At 41.1% G+C, this 16,319-nt stretch overlaps 1 protein-coding gene across 1 annotated transcript in view; it reads right to left on the bottom strand.

Annotated features, from left to right (window-relative positions):
• The window catches only part of MAP7 (microtubule associated protein 7), a 104,600-nt gene extending 101,126 nt beyond the window's left edge, over positions 1 to 3,474 (bottom strand). The window contains exon 1 of the mRNA XM_086460440.1: positions 3,345 to 3,474. Within this exon, the coding sequence (XP_086316566.1) occupies positions 3,345 to 3,474 (130 nt within the window). The remainder of the gene's footprint in view (positions 1 to 3,344) is intronic.
• Positions 3,475 to 16,319: the final 12,845 nt, after the last annotated feature.

Below are 16,319 nucleotides of genomic sequence, written 5' to 3'. Positions count from 1 at the left end.
ACTCTTCAAATGATAATTTTAGAAACACCACATTATCAATAGTCTGAGAAGGTGTGTGTTCCCCCCCACAAGAAGGACAGGAGGCATCACTTATAAATTTGATAAAATTGAGTAAGAGTTACTAAGACTGCATCCAAGGTACAACAGGGCAGAAGAGGGAAATACTAAGGTGAATTCAAAGAATGGCTGAGGCCAAAGTCCACACACACCGGATGGATACCTTTAATTAAACACTAATCTACCTGGACACATCTTTGTGATTTACATAAAGAACCACATTCACACACTATCTTCAGGCAGCGTCACAGAAACAATATTTGTTTTACAACACAAGCTTTAAGGGAACATTGAAGCTGTTAAGTATGAGGTTCTGTGCCTCTTTTACCTGTCTTCTTTGTGGATATAGTTGCAGAACTGCTGGAAAGCTAGTGACTAAAACCAAAAACAATTCAAGTGCAAAATAAGCTTCTGTAAACCTGTACAAATTGTATTTGAAAAGTGCACCATGTAGCAAGATTCTTGCTTGTTATAATGCGAGAGCAGATAGAGGACGTTAAAAAAAGTAAAAGAGGCAATTAAAAGTAATTTATTTGTGCTGTTCTACTGCATAACAGCTAGCCCTCATAATCCTGCAACAGTGGGTGCTATACAGACACGTAACAAAAATGCAGGCCTTATCTCAAAGACAAGAGGAGGAAAGGAAGTTAAAATATTTGGTAAAAAAGCAGTGAATACAATTCACATCAAAGGAAAGGAAGTATCAGGAGCATGTGGCTACAAAGATCACCGCAGGCTTTTAATATCTCCAGATTATTAAAAAAAAAAAAATCCTTGATAAACATTTTCATTTCATTGCCTACCAGACTTCTCAGATTACGATACAGACAGCCAAAGACATGAAAACAAATGGCTGATATCGAAAACAATTTACAGAAAAATCTCACAAATGTTAGCCACTTTATGATCCACATATGTATTTGTTTCTCAGATGACAAAAACAACTTTCATACAAACTCTAATCAAGCCTTAGTATACTGAGAAGACCTGAACTACCAAAATTATGATTATTTTATAACTTGTGATGAAACTCAAATATCCTTATTTGAGGAGTGAGCTGCTTTATTACTTTGGAGTATCAGATCCATTAAAGGCCTCTTGGGCTTTGAACTGCTGTACAAAGACAGGTCCAGCATGATTATAGAAACTGCAGATGCAGAAGACGTGTAGCCCACCTCCCATGAAGATGACACTGACTTAGTATGTGCCAGAGGGCAAAAAAAAAGAAAAAATAAACGTCTCAGCAGCTGCAGGTGCTTGCTGAGCCAACAGGACAGGTAAACGACAAAGCAAACACTGTAAAGTAGCAACAGAACAACAGACTCTGACGACTCAAGAAAGCCTCACATGGGTCCATCACACATCTTACGTTTCCGCTGAGAGCTGCACTGGAGTGACCTTGCTTGGTACTGGGAAGAGAAGGGAGATCACCCTGAATACTCGCATTCTCCATGACCAGGCATTCCAGCTCTAACCCACTTAACCACTGACAGTGCATTCAAACATACAGAAGGGTAAATAACTACATGTATCAGTGTGCAAATGGTGTTCTAGAGACAGCATGAGCCATTTTAAGTATTTAGTAAAAGAAAAACAAATGAGCATACCTCCAAAATATTTAGTACAGCCTCTGATATTATTTCTCACTAGGAACATTCAAGGTAAGCCACCAAATTTTTATCGTATTAAAACCACATGCACTTGTTAGTTTGCTGTCTGTGCTCCTCTGCACATTTGTCTACTCACATTTCACAGCAACAAGAGAAAAAAGGAATAATCAGAAATGGAATCTCAGTTGTAACAAGAGGCAAAGGATAAGCACATCTGTATAACTGCTGCAAGTAGAAAATACTAGGTAACTCAACCAGAACTTTCACCCTGGGAAACTATCAGTGCCATTGAACAAAACAAGGAAAATTATTGATTCTTAGCTTTACAGACTGTTGACTCTGGAAGTCATCCAGTGGGTGATAAAGAAAAGTAATATGCTTCTTAAAACATTAAAAACTCAATAACCTCACACTTAAGAGTTTGTATCTCCATTTTATATGGGCAGTTCCAAATATACAGAAGAGCAGGTAACTATGTACATAAGACTAACACATTTGGCACATGAACAATGACTAGCAATATATATTTTATCACAACACTCAAATCTGTCAGGTTCTTTACCATTCTGAGAAAAAAAAATAAGTACAAGCTGTAAACTCAAAAAATCTTGAGTTCTGAATTTGTTTGTAACAGCTACCAAGCTACCTTCTTCCTTCAAGAAAAAGAAAATAACCAGTTAGATGTAAATAATTCAGCTCTAATAAATATACATACTATAAATTTCCTATTTAAATGCTTGCTAGCCTCTCCTGTTATATGGTAAAATGTAACACCTGAAATCTGAAACACTGACTTGAGGCTACAAACTAATATTTGTTTTGTAAACAAAAAAATCTGGTACCCCCCCCAAATAAGACCACAAAAAGGAGTGCTCAACACAAACAGAATCACTTGATCACAAAAAAGAATAAAAATTCTAATGATCAAACTTCCATTTCCAGCCACAATTGTAAAGTACATGATCCCTGCCAGACCAAGAGAATTTAAACACTAGGATCCATGTGGAAAACATTAATTACGTAAGATAGATAGTAGCTACACAGGCTTGACAGACCTCTGTTATACATCAATGGCAATCAGCATCCCTCCACCACCACCACTCACCTACATTAAACACCGTAAATATTTTTCTTTAGCATTTGTGGGGTTTTTTTTTTTTGGTCAGACTTCTCAAAGTCGGCATATTTGAATGATGCATATTCTTCTGTACTCTGCCCCTCATGCACACGAGTGGAAATACAGCTAGTTTTACATTGTCTTTGGCAAAGCTGTCTTCTATAACATGCCGGTATTGCATTCTGTATTCTCCAAGCCTACAACCACCTTATTTTAATAGGTATTTATCCAGGCTGTGCACAGAAATCAAGGAAAACGCATAGAAATTCACTGATATATTTCTCATGCAGGACCCTTATGCCTACCGGGAAAAATAGGGTTAATGACTAAAAAGTATTTTTTCTTCATATCTAAAGCAGATGATTGCATAACGATCCAGGGAATTTAAATACAGACACCTATCAGGCACAGTGCATTTGGGGGGTGCCAATATTCATTGCCAAAATGCACTAGTCACTTACAGACTCTCTATAGCACACAGAAGAGCTAATAAAACCTTGTGCCTCCTGTGTGGCATATTCCACGCACAGCCCCGATCGCGCTGCAGAACCACGACATACCTTTCAGTCTTTTAGAATTCCCGTTCTTTTGCTGCTCATCCTCTTCGTTAATGGTGAATAAACCCAGGGGATTTGGCCTGGCACTTTTCTTCAACCTCTCTTGTCGGAGGGCAGTAATTGAACCAGGCATGTTGCTGTTGCCCCTTGCTTATTAAAAAAAAAAAAAAAGTAAGAAACTGCAGCCCCTGCTCAGCCGCTAGCTGCAACGCTGCCGGTTCATTTGAGCACTCGTAATAGATCCCCTATGGATAAGCAGTATGCAAACAGCTAACAAATACCAACATCCAGTCGGCAGCGAAAGGCTTGCAGTCTTTCCCCACCTTCAAGAAAAGCCCTAACTAAAGGCACATCGGTTTGGATGCTGTTCGTCGCTGTCTTAACCTGTTCAATCAGATCCCAGCCCACAGCTCCAGGTTCCTCGCTGCAGCACCTTTTTCCCTGCAACCCTCTTCCAGCTACAGCACGCTAAAATATTCAGCATGCAACACAAGGAGAAAATATGATACGCCGCTGTTAACAGTTGCCCTGACAACACTGACACATCCTAATCAAAGGGGGTCTATGAGTGCTGTCTCCTCAGCTGCAGCAAGCCGGCCTCGGGAACGCTGCCTCTCCCGCACGCTTGCGGAGAGCTGGAAGCACCTCGGCAGCAGGGAATGCCCCTTCCTCCTCGCAGGGCGGCGGGAGGATGGAGCTGTGCCTGCACAAGCAGATGAGCACGGAGTGAAAAGAAGCCTGGAAGGCTCCAAGCATGAACCCGCATTTTGCCAGCTGCTCTGTTTATTCATGCTTAGAAATTTTAGCCTAATCTAAAACTAAAACAATGATGATGAGTCTTCTTCCATATATGCACGTGTTGGGTATCCCCCCCCCTTAACTTAATCACCTTCCTATGCAGTGCATACTTTTTGCATTAGGAATGCATACACCCACAATTACAGGCAGGTGCTCAAAGATTTTTTTCCATGTGTGAAAACTCAAAAATCAGGATTTCTAGCTTGTACAGAAAACACAGGACAATGAAAAGACTTTTGGAGTGAATATTCTGTACCGCACCATTAGTTTCACAGCACCAACCATTAACATTCACTTTGCAAAATGAAGATCGAACACCCTGGGTGGTTTTAATTAGTTGGATTTCCCTCATAGGCTGACATTCTGGATTTCCTTTAGCCATTTACGACAGAGCACTTGCTCATAAGCTTTGCAATCTGCATGTTCCATCCTTCACAGCTCCAAATGCCACTATGCAGCACGCTGGATGTTTTACCTGTGAGACCTTAACCTTCATCTACTTCCATCTCTCTAATTCAACGTGTGCTCACCATTTCAAAATGCTGCTGAAGGGAAACTGCAAGCTAGAACATCTCTATAATGTTAAAATTACAGGATTTTTCCCTACTTCAGATTTTTTTTTTTTTTAAATAGAATCTGGATGTAACCTCATCAGCCACCACAAGATGGCACATACATTAGTTGACAAGTCTGCAGGTGGCTCATTGAAAAGACAAGATTATACAGAAGTATATGATCACCTCAATGACAGTGGTAACAATACTGAAGAAGAAGGGCCAGAGTTTATGACAGTCAACATGGTACCTATCACAGTGGCCTGGGATGCTCAGCTGGCAGGACAACTCTGTTTGCACATGCCTCAGGCTCATCAGCCAGGATCCCCATGGATGGAGAATACCAGAGCACTGCCTGAAGGCTCAGGTGGACCATTCCTCCTTCTTCTCCAGCATGGGCACAAAACACCCAGCCAAAACAGAAGTATTCTGCAGGAGGGGCACCAGTTCTGAACCAAGCCCACAGCCCACCATATTTCCTCCTGGCTACATCCTGCTGCTTCACTACACCTTGGACTCTCTGGGCGTACACGGAAGCTATACATGATGACATTTGTGTACAATTAAAGACGCTTTGTTCTAAAGGGCGTGGACAAAAATAGAAGTAAGAAGAAAAAAAACTCTAACGCAAGCTGTTCTTTAGCTCAGCAATTTGCCTTCTGGGGTTTACACAAGCTACTGCTTTGTCTTGTAAGAGAAACAGCTACGTTTCTCAAATCGCATCCACTTAATGCCTACCACAAATACTACATAACAGTACATACGTAGCCACAAAAAGAGGATGGTAGTTAGTACCACGAATACTTTTCATACATGCTGAAGGGAATCTTGCTTTCATCCCAGTTCTCTTATAGAAGCTCCCACATAGCTGAGACAAGGCTGAAACAAGTGAAGCTTTCCTGCTAGGGATACCTTGCAAACTTTTTCTTCTGCCTTAAACCAATGGAGGGAAGGAGAAAGGGAGGGGGTTTGTCCGTAGAGTCAGGTTTTATGCAGCATTGGTAACTTTTTATGCACAGTTAACATTGTTATTAGGAAGGTTTTTTTACAAAAAAAAAACCCCAAACAACCAAGTACCTAAACTTATGTGGTATCTTCCACTGTAATAGGTGCCAATTTTATTTGCAATAGGTTCCAGATGGCGAGGGTGTCATACATGCAAGACTGTTACTTTTGTTCTGTTGGCAACAGAAAACAACACTTACATGGTAGCTTAGTTAAATACCACTCCACTCCCTTTCAGAGTTTCAAGTCACTAAGAAAGGGTTCTTGCCCTTTTAAACATTATGTTCAATCAGTCAATCACCTTTAATTGCTAAACTACTTAAACAGGCATTTTAAAACATATAAGAAGTATCTAACATGCAAAAATGCACCTGACTGAAGGGTCTTCCAGAGGGGCTTGCAAGCTCACAAGTATGATAACTGTTTCAGCATCGCTATTTCCCTATTACCTGAGGAGCCATGGAAAACAGCTACAGGACTGAGAATGCCTTCCTTGGTCCTTGCAGGATTCCCTTCACCCACAAGGGTGACTTGATCAGAGTACGAAATGTAGTAATGACTAAGTTTGATGCTTCAGGGGCTGGTGAAGATGGATTTGGGCTACGACACACAGGCAGCTGAGGCACTGGAGCATATTTGTTTCTGTTGACTAATGCAGAGGTGAGTTCTGACAGAGGAAAAGAAGAAACAGCACATTCAGCTTATGCAGCATGATTTTATTTCAAGGCCCCTGTGGTTAAAAACTATGCCAGCCCCCAACACATTTCCAAATGCCTAATAAAATGGCACCCTAGCCACCTGGAACCTATTACAAATAAAACTGGCACCTATTACAATGGAAGATACCACATAAGTTTAGGTACTACTTTTTTTTGGTAAAAAACCTTCCTAATAGCAATGTTAACTGTGCATAAAAAGTTACCAATGCTGCATAAAACCCGACTCTACAGACAAACCCCCTCCCTCCATTGGTTTAGGGCAGAAAAAGAAATTTGCGAGGTATCCCTAGCAGGAAAGCTTCACTTGTTTCAGCCTTGTCTCGGCTATGTGGGAGCTTCTATAAGAGAACTGGGATGAAAGCAAGATTCCCTTCAGGGAACAGTGTGGTGCATAATTTTAGTAGTAAGGCTGTTAAATTCTTTAAATAATAAATCTAAAAAAAAAAAAAAAAAAAAAAAAAAAAAAAAAAAAGACAACCATTTCCTTACACAGCCCCTATTAGTGATTTCACACCACCCCCCCCCCCAACCATTAGTTGTACTGTGTACAACCACAATTGAGCTCTTACTGATGGGGTGAGACTCTCTCAAGAGATGGAAAGAGGGCAACTGTGTATCTCGAGGGCACTAGATAATTTTTGTCTTTTCCTTTTTACAACACTTTCAAACTCATTATCAGTCAAACCACTACACCTAAACACACCCACTTTCATCCACTGGATTCTATACGCATAATTACCTGCACAATACATTATCTGATATGCAACAGTCTTAAACAGCAGTTGAACAAAGACTATTAGGATAATTATATTGCAATCTGGGAAACGTAAATATTTATAACAACGTGCTAATTGATGTTTCTGCTTTAACATCAGGTATTAAGGCTTGATATCTCTACCTACAAAATGAAAAGCAAGTTGAAGCCAGTCACTGGAACAGTCACCATGATAGGTATGTGCAGTCTACTATGGGTAATCTGATAAATTTCAATGCTGAACTCTAGATTTGCTATCTTCTTTCACTCATGATTGTTTCAGTCCCTGTAAACTATCCAAACACTACATGAAGCTCATTACTGTGATTTAGAGTATAACGAGTGGGACATAAGTTCATGTTCTACAGTCACTGCCTTGTAAAGTACTCTGCCAGCCTGAACTTACTCAAGTGAACCTCTCTCCTCTTTCGTAGCAGGGAGGGATGACAAAAGGCGGTATTCAACACAGATTAGCCAACTAACAGGAAGGAAAAACATTGTGAAGACAAGACAATTTGTATCTTTCACAGGAGCTGGCAGGCTGTGATAACTAGGACTGTGTACATTTTTAAGGAAAAAAAAAACCCACCACTTGATGTGACACTAACTGGAAGCCATCTTGTATCATTGGGTATGTCAGGTTACATGACAGAAGCCAACCGAATGCAGGATCATATACTAACGCAAAAGGGGCAAAAGCAATTTATAGACAAGTTGCCTATGAAAAGCACTGCGAACAGAAGCACTCATAAGACATTGCTGAATCACGTTATACAGATTTTTCCTCCCACTCCATGAGACACTCATTGTATGTTCATCGAGCTACATTTAACAGGAATTTCATGTCTTTCTCCTGCTATTTTCTTAGCATAAGAGCCGTTAAAATACTGTTCTAAAAGAAGACCATTGCCAAAGAGCAAGCAACCCAGAAGTCAGGGTTTGACGTGGGAACCTCCCTCCACACCTCACCCCCCAAAAAAAAAACCTCACCAAAAAGAGAAAAAAATCACAACCACCCAACCCCTCAACACTTCCAGGTCTAATAATATCTCAATCTTAACACACACAAAAATCTACTGTGTGCCATTATTGTGAAATCCAGATATGACCACCCATTGAATAGGCCACTAGTTAATCTCCAGCCTTCAATTTCCCCTTGTTTCCCACTGCCAGCCAGAGGGATTAAAAAAAAAAAAAGTTTGAGGCACAGATGCATCAAGCCAGTTTCAGAAGCCAGGGCAGCCTGCTCACCGCTGCTCTTCTTTCTGATACTTAAGCTTTCTGAAGCCTGGGGTAAGTTATAAACTCTAGCCTCAGTTTCTCCAGTTATAACATGGAATAAAACCTTCAGAAGAATTCTTCTGAAGGAAGCCATTGATTCTTATAAAACACTTCTCTTTCAAAATACTTTGTATGACCTTACTGTCATAAGAGCTACTCAGCAACTATTCAACTATTGAAACAATACAGAGAATAAAAGGTTGGACTGTGAAAACTGCAAGCTGAAGAGAGAATTTTTAGTGCTTTTAGAGCATTATCCACAATCGTTTATCCAAAACTGCTAACAGCTAAACATAATTTTCTTGTAGGGTACCAAAAAAACCCACAAACTTGAGACAGGTCTGGGTCACAGTGTTTGTAAAGCAAAATACTGTTCTACTTCTGCTCTTAGATGCTGATTCAAGGCCTTTTAACATAAAAGGAAAGCTTCCCCTCAACTTAAATGCACTTTATATCAAGAATTAGATCAAGTTAATATATTATTTTAACATATGTTCCTTTCCAGGTTGCCAATATTCCATTGTTATTTCTGATTTTCTTAGTCCCGAGACGTTCAGGACAAGGTAGGTATCTATCTTACATAGTAGCATCAAGAAAGGACACAGCATTTTGCATTTATAACGTGTTTTCCCAGCATGAAACAATAAGGTTCCATTGGGAACTGGGTTCTAAATGTTTGTTTCTTGGGAAGAAAGATCAGGAAAATCAAGGTACAGTTCCCTTACCTGTTCTGCAAAAACAGTACACCAAAAAATTTCAATGTACCTACCCATCAAAACACGCAATTGTATTTTGTATGGACATTTTCAACATTGATCATCTATGTCGAAAGCTTTTTTAAGAACTCATTTAAAAATACATAATATAAACTAATATAGTGCCAAATGATAGAATACCTCAAGTTGGAAAGGATCATCAACTCCAACTCCCTGCTCCTTGCAGGACAATGTTGGAATATATGGACGGTAACTAAACTTCAAATACAATCTCTCCCTAATTTCCTTCAGGAGACTCATCTTTTTGCATTTACTTTCCACTTCACTAGGTTTCAAATCAGGCCAAGAGAACTGAGAAAGTAGAGCCTTTTTTTTTTTTTCCCTCTCGTGTGAGTAAACAGCCATTTACTCAGCATCAAAAGACTGGAAACCTTTTTTCAATGCCATGTAAATCTAGGACAGAGGAAAATACCCTTAAGACGACAGCCAGGATTCCCCTCCCATTTTTAAAAGAGAGAAGAGAAGAAGTTAAATTGGAAATAGCAAAACTAGCCACTATATTAAAAAAATACTTGCTTCCATTAAGCCAACCACTGTCTCAAACATCATGCACACCCAATTTTTTCCACTGCCGCTCTTACATTCTCTCTCATCCTTCTACCTCTTATTGTCGAAAAAGGACAGAGAATAACCTCATCTTTACAGGGGTTTCTAAGTCTCTCTTCAAAGGTATCTTTAAGGCCTTGCTTTTGTATACAAGACAATAAAGGACTGGCAGATTATTTTTACAGCAGTACATTAATTTTTTTAAACAACTCCAGTATTTACCGTATAAACATCTGATATAATCATTGATTTCTTCTTTCCACCTTATGGAAGGAAAAAAGGCTCCTTGCATTAATCAGTAAGATTGAATATAAAATGCTAAAGAATAAGAAGGGAAACCTTCATCTTTTTGACTAATGAGAATCCTGCTGTCAAGAGTATAGATGCATTCTGAATAGCTTTAAATAAGCAATGAGCTGGCTCACTTCTTGTACATTTAGCCTGTACCTGGGCTAAACTATTACAGTCGCTCTGTCACCTGACAACCCTTCAGCAGCCAGGAAGGGGAATCAGGAAAAAGGAGCGCAGACCCACAGGTAGAACTGGAACAGATTTAATGAAACACCACCAATACTAACAGACATGTACAGAGTTATACTTAGCCAAATGTCATCCAGCCGTCACAACTGACTAGAGAGCAGTCCTAGAGAAGCCAGAAGAGGATCAGAAGGAACCCCAGCAGAAACCCCACAGGAGCTCTCACTCCTCAGCAACCCTTCCCCCTTTACAATGACCATGACATTACGGTACGGGCTACACCTGTAGCTGACTCAGGTCAGCTGCCCTGGCTGGCTTGAAACTGCTGATGGCTGCTTGCCACGGCTGGGCTGTGATTCAGTTCCAGCCAAACCAGGATACTTCTAAAAGTCTAGGCCATAAAACCACAGCAGTTTCATGAACTTATTCTTCATTTATCCATTGAATTAGGTGCTTCAACTCAGGGAACAGCAGAACTGTTCAGCCTTTTTAAGCAAACATCCACTTAAATATGTGCTGGAGAAACAGAGGTGTGCAGCAGTGAATTATTAAGATTCTTCAGAAAGCAAACTTAGAAAGGCAGGTTCAGCTCTTTTCACCTTTCTCTCCTGGAGTTTAAACAAACGTCTTCATGCCGGTTTCACATCTCAGTATCTCCCTTTCCAATATATTTAATTCAGAATTATTATCCATATCTGTCTAAGAGATTATGAATTTTAAGCTAGGTCTAGAAACAAAAGGCAGACACCGGGTCTTTATTTTCCTATCAACTATCCTGACTACTTTGGCTCCTTCAGCTTACCCATATGTGTCCCATCATATGCACTGCAAAGACTGTGCACATTCTAGACACAAGTTTGAAGAAAACAGTAAGGCAACATTCTTCAGCTGCAGAACTGTAGGTGCTAAGAGCAGCCATGGCAATCCTCTTGCATGATGTGGGAGACTTGCTTCTCCAGTCCCCACCTCATCCCCACCCACCACAGTTCTGGTGAATCACAGGCAGGCAGCTGTGCCAGCAGCCACGCTGCCTGCAAGACCCCGGGGCAGGAGGCAGCTCCACCAGGAAACACACCTTCCACACACGTGCTCGGGCACAGGTGGCTTCTCTTGGAGGTGACCTCATCCCAGTTTCAGCTGTCTCTCTGACACACTTAGTGCCACACCAAGGGTTGCAAAGATCTCCTCAGAAGTGACTTGGCAGAAGGTAAGCGTTAACTATTTTCACTTCTGTCAGTTAAAACTGAACCTGTGTGCATTCCCATGCATTGGAAAAATCGAGGAGAAGGGTGGGAGCCCTGCCCTGTTATGACTCAGACTCACTCATCGCACCAAAAGACACACGACTATGGAAGCAAGAGTCTCATCAGCCACAAACACTTTGAACACATACATACCAATAAAACAATCAAATACAAGATGTACATTAACAAGTCTTGTAACATTTTTTAATTAAATAGATTTGCATAGTATGACTTATAAAAATTGCACAATGCGGACCATGATGAATAAAACCACATTAGATCATTCTTAGCCAACGCTTTTTATTTACGTAACAGAACAATATTGGATCAGGCCCTATAGTAGAATATATCATGTTACTTCAGCCAATGCTCAGTTAAATAAGGAAAGGCAGCGAGGAATAGGGACTTCACTGGCAGGAAACAGGAATTCAATAGAAGACAAAGTCATCAATGCTAATTACCCTCCTAACTAAGGGCCTGGGCAATGTTGCCACTGCTTCTGCCTGTAAAAAGCTTATTTTTTTAAATGCCTAGTTTGTATGTATGTCGAGAGAACCAAGCGCTTGTAAAGCACTCAAAATTAAGAGCACTACGTACGTACTAAGCTTTTTGCTAGAAAAGTGAACATACTTCAAAGAAAAGGCACTAAGCTTTTTCATAGAAACATGAACATACTTGAAAGAAAAGGCAATATGCCAAGACCAAATTAAAATTTTCTCCATTGTTATATTACTGACAGTATCCCATGGACTGAATCCCGTGAACTACTTCGTGCTGTGTTAATTACCAGTGCTTTCCTGACATCTTACTTCCCAACACATTTCTCAGAAGGTGACAAAGAAATCTGGACTTTTGGATTCCATTAACTTCAAGGGAGAACATGTAAGAGTATCAGACACAGACATGAGAAATATTTGGACACATCAGTACTTTATTTCTCCACTCCAATCTAGTCTCACAGCAACTATCAGTCTGGAGCATAAACCATGCCACCATTCACATCTCCAAAGAATCTCAAAGTCAACAGGAGTCAGGGTTGCTAACTCCATCCATTTGAACAGTAAGGCAGCCTACCCCCCATATGTCATCTTAACAGACAACTTAGGGTCATTTTCCTTGAACTCCAACAGATCTCCTAGGATATATATTTTCAAGATGTTTCTCCAAAGCCACAAAGGGGATAAATACACCTTCTACTTATTTTAATGAAAGCCAAGATTGATTTTAATGAAAGCAAATATGGCATGACTCCAGAATCAACACTCAGGAACAGCTGCAGAACTAAATCTGAACCAGTAAACATGTATAACACGCATGTAGCCTGTTCTGCTACAGTTCCTAGCAGGCCACCGCATTTGTTTAACAGAAGTCACACAGGGGATCTCCTTCCTGCAGGAAATGTTGGTGTGCGAAGAGAGTTACCACAACAACATTAGCAGCACGCTGTGGCTTGCATTGTGGGTCTAGACTTACACACATTTTTTCAAGTGGAAGAGAAAATATGTTGTTGCAAGATTATACAGTATTTACATAATTGAAGCAATTACTGCACTGATCATATTTAACTACCTTTAATACCACAAATAATTTTCAGCTGTAAAGTATTAAACTTGTTTATCTGTGATAGTAATAAACCAGACATCATACAAACAAAATGGTAGCCATCTCAGATTACTGTAAATTTACAATTTTTACAGTTTTAAACAGCACATACAAAAAAACACCCATTTTCAAAATGAAGCCCAAGTAAATGACAACGCATACAACTTCAGCTAGGTTAGAAGCTCTCCTCCTGGAGGCGAAGTAGTACCTAAGCCAACCGCTCCAGCATCATTTAACAGGCCTGAGTTTTCATGAACTTTGAAGGGTTTTTGTGGCAGTGTTTGGTTTGGGTTTGTTTGTTTGTTTGTTTGTTGTTACTTTTGTGGGTGGTTGGGGGTTTTTTGCTGTTTTTGTGTTTGTTGTGTTTTTTTTTTTTTCCCTCCACTCCCACCCCTGTTTTTTCACACTAGCAGTGCTGGGAGTAGGTGGGCGGAGAAAGACAGCCTGAGTCACGTTACACAACATGCATGTAAAAAGGCTTGTTCAAACTTTTCCACTGTGTGTAATCCTTGCACAAACACTACTTGACCAATGAAAGATACCAAGAGACAGTACTTCAGCAGCTTTTTACAGGTGAGGTATGGGTTCTATAAAGATTTTAATCCTCTCATCCTCTCTTTTAAATTTAATTTAGTTGTATAATTTTCTATCTACAAGCTACTGATAAATCAGTTTCAGTGCGCCCAGAGCAACAGTACTGACTCAGTAAATTAATAATGTAGGACCAATTAAGTAATTGCAAGATCTGGTACAGAATTCCACAGTTTGAATACGTTCTAAGCAGCAAGGGGTGGCAATAGAAGAATTACAGATCCTCAATTTATTAAAATATAAGAAATATTCACAATAGGGCTGATGTTTAAATAATTATGGATGGAAATTAGAGTACTGTAACTTAAACATATACACTTTCAGCCTTTGTAAGCATGTACTATCATGGCAATATAACATTTTGCTTCAAATCAGTTAGCAGCACACCTTGCTCTCCGGTGCAGGTGCTCCAAGTTACGGGTGTCAGCATTCAGAGCCACTCCTAGAAGCACGGCTAACTCCAGGGCTGCACGGCACACGTGGAGCACAGAGCCAGGCTGTAACCGCCACTCACCATTCACTCAGAGGAGAACACTAACTGGAAGAGCATGCCAAATCGTTAAAGTTTTTTTTTACAAGCCAAGCACATTGTTCTCTCTGGTCCCCCCGTGCCCAAGCAGACTGTTACCGGCGCACAGAGCTGGCCCAGAGCAGGTGGGGGGAAGCCTCCCAGGCAGAGGCACACCCGCCTTAGAAGCGTCTCTGCTCGTTATTCCCCACAAGAGGGCGCCTCTCATCCCGGGAACCACTGAAAGGCGTGTTAGCACCGTAAGATGCTCAAGCAGCTAGAATTAAAAAATTCTAACTGGTAAAAGTTAGTGTATACCTTTAGCACTGCAGTCGTTTTCCATCTATGCATTTATGAATGGCAGGGTAAAAAAAAAATCCCTCACCCTGGTAATTAAGCCATTCGCCCAAAGTAAGCTAGTTTAGTGCAGCAGACCATCTGTCCAACAATAAAGGGAGACACTTGTAACAGCTCTCTGCAAAGACCTCGTGGTGCTGTCAAAGCTTTCCCCAGGATCGGCTCTGAAAGTCTGTATATCTAGCCCCAGTGGGGGTGGGGGGGGAGGAATACCAGACACACACACACAGGGCTGTTTAGCTGGTTTGTTTTGTTTCTAAAACAGTAGCAATAAGCCAACCGGTAGTTAATTTCGCCAAACCGGGATGGGAGGTTGACCTTCCTGAGAAGCCGGATCCAGACACGGACGTTCCGCTTGCGGAGCGGACTGCAGCTGAAGCCATCCGCACGGCCCTCCCTGGGCACACACATCTGCTCGCTCACGGACGGACCAAACAGACACGGAGCAGCTCCCTGACATGCTACGAGGGTGTTCCTGTTTGTGAACACCTGCAAAGCAGCCCCTATGATAACTCTGAGATCCAGAAGAACCTCAACAAACAGCTTCACAGAAAAAGTTTAACTCTGACATTTCACACATGAGGAAGTTTTGAATGAACTTTGACAGCACAAAGCAATTTAAACTCAAAACACTCAACAACTCACACAAGCAGGTCCACCTCCTGTCTACAATTATGTCCTAATGAGTAAAAGTTCAACACATAACATGAAATGGAACTACAAAGCAAACTCAGAATAAATCTAGGCATGCAAGTCCTTTTAAAACTACACATATGTAAAATACATATCCCCTGGCGGCTCATCTCCAGTTTTGGTAAACAATTAAAGAAAGATTGACAATACAGTTTAAAGAAAATAATCACATCAACGATGTAAGGTAGAGAACTGGTAAACAGTTTGTTAGACATGGCTTTTAAAAATACATTTGACAGCCAGTTCTTCCTGTGGAAAGTGAAGTTAACGTGGTTGCAAACCCTGAAACACATAGGGTAGCAGATGCACATCCTTTCTGAGGCTGAACTTTAGATTGATGGCTGGGAGTGATTTGTAAAAAGGATTTCTGAGCAAAAGCATATACTTCTAACTTTAACAAAGACAGCATTTGGATGGGTCTGCCCACAGTTGTTGCTCATGACTGCATGCCCACATTATATAAAATATGTGTCAAAAATATTACACTGTGGAAACACAGTTAATTAACCAACAGCCACATGGCCTATTCATATGTTGTTTTGATGAAAAATCTCTCTCTGACTCAGAGGTAAACTTGGACGTATGTTAGAGAAGTGAAGGACTGGCAAAGGGTGAGCGGAATTGTACTGTGGAGGGAACAGGAAAAAAAAAAAAAAAAAAAAGAAAACAAGGAGAGGAGTGAAAGCTGGAGTGAGGCTTCACAGCCCAGCCAGCAGCACTCCCAGTGAACATGCCAGAAAGGCAACCCCTCCACCGCGTGCAAAAGCAAACAGCATCTCCGCCTACAACAGCGATACAGCGGCCGATCTGCTTGCGTAAGCCAAAATCTCCTCCCTGCACCCTCAGGACAAAATAAAAGCGTTTTAAAAACGCTCTTGCAGCGTACATCCCTCCTCCTTCGAGGAGATGTAAACCCGCCGCCCTGCTTTCCCTATAGGAGGCACGGGCTTGCAGGAGCCCGTCGCTTGCACGCTTCCAAGGCGCAGCCACAACGCCGGGGCTCCCGCAGACCGCCCGCCCGGGGGGGCGCAGGCCCCGGGCCTCGCTCGGAGGGGCGTCAGCTACCAGGTACC

Source organism: Leptosomus discolor, chromosome 2, assembly GCF_034619465.1.
Source record: "Leptosomus discolor isolate bLepDis1 chromosome 2, bLepDis1.hap2, whole genome shotgun sequence".
Lineage (NCBI taxonomy): Eukaryota > Metazoa > Chordata > Aves > Leptosomiformes > Leptosomidae > Leptosomus > Leptosomus discolor.
This window is presented reverse-complemented; position numbering and strand designations above follow the sequence as displayed.